The sequence below is a fragment of the Lolium rigidum genome, chromosome 5 (genome assembly GCF_022539505.1).
Source record: "Lolium rigidum isolate FL_2022 chromosome 5, APGP_CSIRO_Lrig_0.1, whole genome shotgun sequence".
Classification (NCBI taxonomy): domain Eukaryota; kingdom Viridiplantae; phylum Streptophyta; class Magnoliopsida; order Poales; family Poaceae; genus Lolium; species Lolium rigidum.
In genome coordinates this window covers 192,115,592-192,122,524 of record NC_061512.1, presented here as the reverse complement: position 1 = coordinate 192,122,524, position 6,933 = coordinate 192,115,592, and the positions used below count along the sequence as shown (strand labels likewise).

General features: G+C 46.4%; 1 protein-coding gene across 1 annotated transcript; it reads right to left on the bottom strand.

The window, feature by feature from the left end:
* Positions 1 to 653: 653 nt before the first annotated feature.
* Positions 654 to 1,819, bottom strand: LOC124654698 (transcription factor MYB20-like). Its single transcript, XM_047193697.1, has 2 exons — positions 1,526 to 1,819; positions 654 to 1,387 (listed from the first exon to the last, which is right to left on the bottom strand). Exons 1-2 carry the CDS (start codon positions 1,656 to 1,658, stop codon positions 654 to 656), a joined length of 867 nt encoding a protein of 288 aa, XP_047049653.1. The 5' UTR covers positions 1,659 to 1,819.
* Positions 1,820 to 6,933: the final 5,114 nt, after the last annotated feature.

Sequence of the window (6,933 nt, the reverse complement as noted above, 5' to 3'; positions counted from 1 at the left end):
CTTGTTTCTCCAAATGGCTGATCGTATAATCTTAAAAGTCAGAGGATCAATAACTCTACATTTTTTGGTGCACCGTGGATATGGAAAATGGAGATTTTACGAATATGTGTTTATCATTCTAAGTATCTTTATGGTCACAAAAAATCATACACTTTGTCAGGTTGGAAGAAACAAACAATATACAGTTAAGTTTCTATGTAGAAGTAAAACATGGACCTTAATGCAATACTAGAGGGTCCTGGATAAGGGGGTGCATCTACCATAGGGTTCAGAAAAAACCTCCCTTCCATCATTCAAATTCCTTCATCACTTGCACGCGTGTGTGCATGGCAAACACATGGACCTGGCTAAAAGAAGTCTGAAATGGATGAGCAGATAGAAAGAAAAAAAAGGAAAACATGGTAGATTTGCATGTCTCTCTCTCTCTCACACACACACACACACACACACACACACACACACACACACACACACCAAACCACTTGATTTCTTTTACTTATTTTCTTAAGTGTTGTTCTAAGACCACTGTCGATGATTTTATTTTTACTTTGCAGTATATATGCAGTATATATACGGACGCAATCGCATGACGGTAATTAATTGAGTCGTTATAAAGAATAGTAAGATATATTCCGATCGAAGTGCTCGGTCGATCAAGCCCATATCTCCTGGTGATCAAACAGGGAGATCCTCTGGTATGGATTGAAGGGGTCCTCGAAGTCCCATGCCGACGTCGGCGCCGGCTCTGGCGCTGGCGCGGCGACCATATCGTCCAGCCCCATCATGTACATGGGCTCCACCGGCCACTCCATGAACTGCGGCAGCCAGTCGTCGTCGAAGCCGCCGCCGCTTGACGCCGAGGCGCTGGACGAGGAAGAAGAAGACGACTCGGTTGGTGACGAAGAAGCCGTGCCGCAGCTGCTGCTGTCGAGCTGTGCCGGTGCGACGAGGTCGTCGCACGGCAAGATGATGTCGTCCAGAAGCTGCATCATGGTCGGGACCTCTTCGGGGCAGCAGAACATGTCTTCGTGAGGACCCGACTGACTGCTTTCTGTGGCCACCGCCGCGGCCTTCTCCTCAGCCACCGGCAGCTTCGAGTCGCCGCCGCCGGAGGGCCGTTGCGGCTGCTGCTGTAGGGGTTTGTGAGTGACGGGGTCGATCCCCATCTTCCTGAGCTTCTTCTTGATGTGCGTGTTCCAGTGGTTCTTGATCTCGTTGTCGGTGCGGCCGGGCAGGTGGGAGGCGATCTTGGACCACCTGTTGCCGAGCTGCTCGTGCAGGTCGACCACGGTCCGCTCCTCCTCGTCGGAGAGCAGGCCGCGCTTGAGGTCCGGGCGGAGGTAGTTGGTCCACCGCAGCCGGCAGCTCTTCCCGCACCGGAGCAACCCTGTCCGCACAAACGCCAGTAACAACAACACGTTAAAACATTGGTCAAATTAATGGAAATTTACTACTGCGAGCCGTGACATGCATGTAGTATAACGATTCTCCGCATGTGTAGGGAAGGGAGCGAGTGACAACCCACCGGCGAGCTTGGGGACGGCTCTCCAGCAGCATTGGCCGTTGCCGATGAGGAAGCTGACGAGCTTTTGGTCCTCCTCCGCCGTCCACGGGCCCTTCTTCAGACCCACCTTGTCGCAGCACGGCTGCCTCCCCATTGCCGCTAGCTAGCTTTGCACACACAAAGATCACTTCACTCGCAAGAAAAGAGTACGTAGCAAATTAACAACCTTGAGCCGAGTAGCCAACTAACTATGTTCGTGTAGCCTCGGACTTTGATTTGTTTGGGTAGTAAGTACTAGGTAGTAGCTAGCAGATGGTGGTTTAGCTTTAGTTACATATACATGAGAGGCCATTGCCGATTTGCTACCTTCCTTTATATAGGATGAAAAGGAAGAACAAGACAAAGGGGCCGGTAGCTAATCTTAGCATAGTTAGCATCAACTGGTGACTAACTTTGCAAGTAGGGTACTTTTTTTTTTTTTTTTTTTTTTGCAGTGCAGCGTGTGTGTGTGTGTGCGCGGAGGACCAGGATCAAGTCTCTGTCTTGGGGAGGAGCTATCAGGATGACGTGTCGTGGTGCTGAGGCGACTGGCATGTAGGACCCGGCATTGGTGTTGCCAACGGGTCCAGCTGCTGCTCACGGGTCTCTTTTGCTTGCTTTGCAAGTGCTGCATGCCCTGCTAAGCTTTCAAGCTTTTATTTGGATCCTCGTTTGTTGCTCAATCAAGGGTTTTCAACGGGATTATTTTTGGGCCTGTAATTAGTCTACTCCATCAAGTCCTTATCATTTGTTTAGCTTCTAAACTTGCTAATTATACTGGTTTCCGTTGTAGCAAGACATGCATTTCCTAGTTTATTTAAATATAAGAGTGTTGCACGGTGGAACCTGGGTCTAGGCGCACCCAATTTTTCTAAAATTGAAAAATATACTATTTAAAAGTTTCGAAAGATTGAAATAAAATATATTATTTTGATACTACTCGTGTAAAATTTTCAAGAAAAATATAAATGCATATGGTCTAAACGAAAATGGCAAAAATTCTAAATGGCACTTCAATGATTGGATTTCTATTGTTAAAAGCAATGCAAATTTTCAGTTTTTTTTGTGTGTAGGCAACATATGGCCATATTTTGCCGTAAAATTTGCACGGGTGAGTATCAAGATGATATATACATTTTTGTCAATAAAAATAGTATATTAATATCGCAAAGATACCAATTACACCACCGCATTGACCTAGCAGCCTTACGGATGCACACATCAAAAACAACAAGAAGAATTAAAATAAGAGAAAAGTCATGCTATAGAGATATATTCTTTGAAGCAGCAACACTAACACCACCTAGGTAGCATCAGAAGTCCAGCTTCTCCAAAACCAACGACTCCAAGAAGGGAACAGGACACAAGCGTCATCGTCATCGCCCGATCGAAGATCTTAGGTTTTCACCTGAAGAAAAAGTTGCCACTCGTGAAAAAATGCCTTGAACAAGGCCATTACCAGGCACAACCAATTAAGGCCAGACCTTGGATTTTCACCCTGGAAGGTAGGACTCCGAATTTCTCCCGTGTTGTTGCCCCCACTTCCGAAGCCACTACTCAAAATCACATATCACCAAGCCAATTCAACATCTCAACGAAGAGTCGAATCATCATTGCTAGTCCCTAGATCTCGGCATCCATGACATTATCCACCAACCGACTTCACCATGGGCGAGAAAACATGCCCGGTGATGGTAACAATCAGCAAAGCTTCACAACGCTCCCTCTGAAACCAAACGGCCAGGAAAAACATGGTAGCGCGCGACCGAATCCATCTGATCCAGCAATCTCTGGCATGTCATCCATTGGAGTTCACCGACAGAGCCTTCCGGGACACGACACTCCCACCAAATCGATGGGGACATGCAACCGACAAATCTTCATCTTGTCTCGAGAAGAATCCTAGGACCACCTCCATCATTTGCGAGACCAGCAGCCCCCACGATGTCTGTCACTCTTGCTGGACTAACAGAGAAGAATAAGTTAGCACGGAGCACCGACGATGACTTGGCTGAAGCCATGGCCCTCCTACGCCGAGTGTGCCCAAGAGGGCCCAGACCTGGCCCAGATCGGGCCGCCACCGTCGGATACGACGGCCGCCATTCTCCACCCACTCCTCAACATCGAACGACAAATTGCATCAGGCCACAATCATTGTGGCAATGCTGCCTGGTGTCCTCAGCATGCACCCCACCGCCTCCCATGAAACGCCGTCGCGGAGCCCTCTCCATCCCTCCATCCTTTGAAAGGTGGGGCGCCACCACCGCCAACCTAAGTCGGCAGCTGTGGAGGCCTGAGGGGCGAGGGATGACGGGAGGCTATTTGGGTTGCAAGGTTGGGGGCCTCCGGCAGGGGAGGGGAGCGGCCTTAGCTAGTTAGATTGTCGATTTGGGAGCGGCCACATTAAATGAAGATGATATATACATGCCTGACTTATTTTAAAAATTCCGGAAGCTTGAACATAACAATTGTTTTAGAAAAAGATGTGCATACACCCATGTTCACCAAATGTGGGTCTTGTAATTGCATATTTTGGGTTTATACGATTTAGTCACTCGCAATCTAGCTAGTGATTACAAAGTCATATAAAAAAGTTTCCAGGCCTTGAAGATAGACCATAGAACCTCTGGTTTCTACACTGGCTTAGAGCATCCCTAGCAGATATCTCATTCGGCCCAGAAACGGATAATAACCGACAGTATGCGGTACCGGGCGTAGATCGCGGCCCGGTAGACACCGTAATTTGCGACATTATCATTTCAGATGCATCAATACGTGATCTCAATCCCCAAATGCTACATACACCAGGATTTCAACCAAGCATTTACAGCAATACCCCATTGGGGAAAACGGTTGATGGGAGGGAATGTTTAGCTCGAAAATCCGTTTTCGCCGCAGCTGTCACCGCTGGAGAACGATTACGGCGAGCGGCGGCCAGAGATTTCCACAGAGAGGTGGAGCAGAGACAAGCGTGGCTGGGGCAGAGCCACAGCCGGCCAAAGTGGGGCCAGGTAAAGCCGGAGCGAGCCACATCCAGCCGGAGCGGCGCGTCAGCGGCCAACCATAGCAGGGGCGGAGGTGGGCGCGGTGGGCGAAGGGGCAGTGTGGGGCCGGGCAAAGCAAGGGCTGAGGCGGGCGCAACCGACCAGATCATGGGCTAAGGCGGGCGCGCCGGGCGGCGAGCAGGATTGGCGGGGCAAGACGGGGAGGGGCGGAGGGGCAGGGTGGGGCTGGAGCGGGGCGGCCGCAGCAGGTCGAAGCGGCTTGGTCTGGGCTTGGTCTTTGTAAGAAGATGAAGAGGAAAAAAGAAAAAAAATATTCTTTTTATAAAGGAATATGTCTTTTTGTAGTGTGATTATAAGTAATATGTTCTGACATTTCACTTTTCGCGACCAAAATTGCCGATGCAGTATACCCCATCCATGTTATCATCCGTATTATGCGGTACAACCAGATGGAATATTTGCTAGAGATGCTCTTACTATTTCTGTTTACGATTTAGTCACTCGAGCGCTAGCTAGTGATTACGAAGTCATATAAAGAAATGCTTCCACGCAGCTTAACTTATAGAACCTCCATGCTGTAGATCAGTTTACTCCCTCCCTTTTTTCCGACCAACGATTGTGAGTCAACGGCCCCATAGCAAAATTTATTCCAATAAAAAGACAGATTCATATGTACACGTGAAAGAAAGAAAAAAGCCTACCTACAAAAAAGGAAAATAGGACTCTAAGGCAGAGTCTTAATCCAAGCTAACAATCCTTCTTGTACTTTGTTTTGATTCTGTACTGCAAGAGATAAGTATCATGAATAAACTTGGCCTTCCACCTTGCAAAGGTAGGTCTCTTATGTCAAAAAATCTTTCCATTTCTCAGTAGCCAAATTTCCAACAAGCCAACATTAGGATTTAGGACCTCTATAAAGAAAATTTAGCAAAAACCTTCATGGCATGGGCCACTACCCTGTGCAAGTCATCATGAGATAACCATTTAAACGGAAGATAATTCCAAACTCTGACATTAAAGTTACACTCAAAGAACATATGTATACCATCCTCATGCACACGCAAAGGATATAGCTCGCAATGATAAACATCAGTGACATTCCAATGCCGACGCTGTAGTAAATCACGTGTATTCAAACGATCCACCAATAATAACCAAGCAAAAACCTTTGTCTTCATCACACAACTAGACCTCCAAATCCATTTAAATACATTTGGAACCTCAATGTGCTTATGAATATGTGCATAGATCTTTGTTGAAGTATACTTCTCTCCCCAGCAGTAGGTCCAAAAATCATTACTATCTATCAGAGGATTTTGCCTTATAACCACTTCCAACTCCTACAGCTCAATAAAAGCTTGCCGTGACAAAGGCCTGTAAAATAGTGTACACAAATCCTCCAGCCCAAAAACCTCAGCAGCCTTGATATTCTCCTCTAGCACAAATGAAAATAATCCAAGAAAAGTAGACTTAATTGGCTGTGAGCTACCATTGAGCAACCAATTATCATACCAGAAATGAAATGTATCACCTCTCCCCAATTTAACCACAACCCTAGAATTATCAACTTGCTTGAGCACATCTCTCGACCAGAAAGAGCCACATACATTTTCTGCATGCGGAATCCTTCCATCATAATGTGCAATGCAGATGAGTTGCACCCACGGGAGTTCACACTTATTATAAAATTTATCCAGGAATTTGGTGAGAAGTGCTGCATTTTGTTTGTGAATATTGAATATGCCCAAACCACCTTTATCTTTTGGTTTACAAACTATTTTCCGTGCTGCTAAGGAGTGCTTAGGATCAACAACATTGTCCCTCCACAAACACTGCATCAAAATCCTATCAAATTGAACAGTGAGACCAGGCGGCAGCTGCAAGGAGCATAAAAATGCAGGGGCATGGAGGCTAGGGCAGAATTAATTAACTATAACCTAGCTCCTTGTGAAAGAAAACTTGAGCTTGAAGTCAATTTTCTCTCCAAGACTCCAACCTACACACCAAGGGAGATAGCTCAGTAATCATAGGTCTCATAGTTCCCAGGGGCAACCCAAGATAAGTGAAAGGCATCTTGCCCAACTGGCACCCAAAATCCACAGCCAGTTCCTTTAAAACCTCCTCATCAACATTAATAGGGATCATTTGTGACTTGCCAAAATTTATTCTAAGGACAGTTGATCTTGAAAATCTGTTAAGCACTTCCTTCAAAGCCATCAGTTGAGATCCATCCTCTGGCAAAATAAGCAACGTATAATCAACATACTGGATGATGGGAAAATCCATGTCATTCATCTCAATCGAACTACATAGCCTACCAAAGATGTAGCAACTCATTGACTGCCGATTACAATAGATCAGAGCCAAATAGATAGAATAGAGGTG

Bases quoted from the DNA above. Each gene is read 5' to 3' on its own strand.
- LOC124654698 (XM_047193697.1), bottom strand. From the start codon at position 1,658: ATGGGGAGGCAGCCGTGCTGCGACAAGGTGGGTCTGAAGAAGGGCCCG. The intron at 1,388-1,525 runs GTGGGTTGTCAC...TTGTGCGGACAG, and splicing joins AGCCGTCCCCAAGCTCGCCG to GGTTGCTCCGGTGCGGGAAG.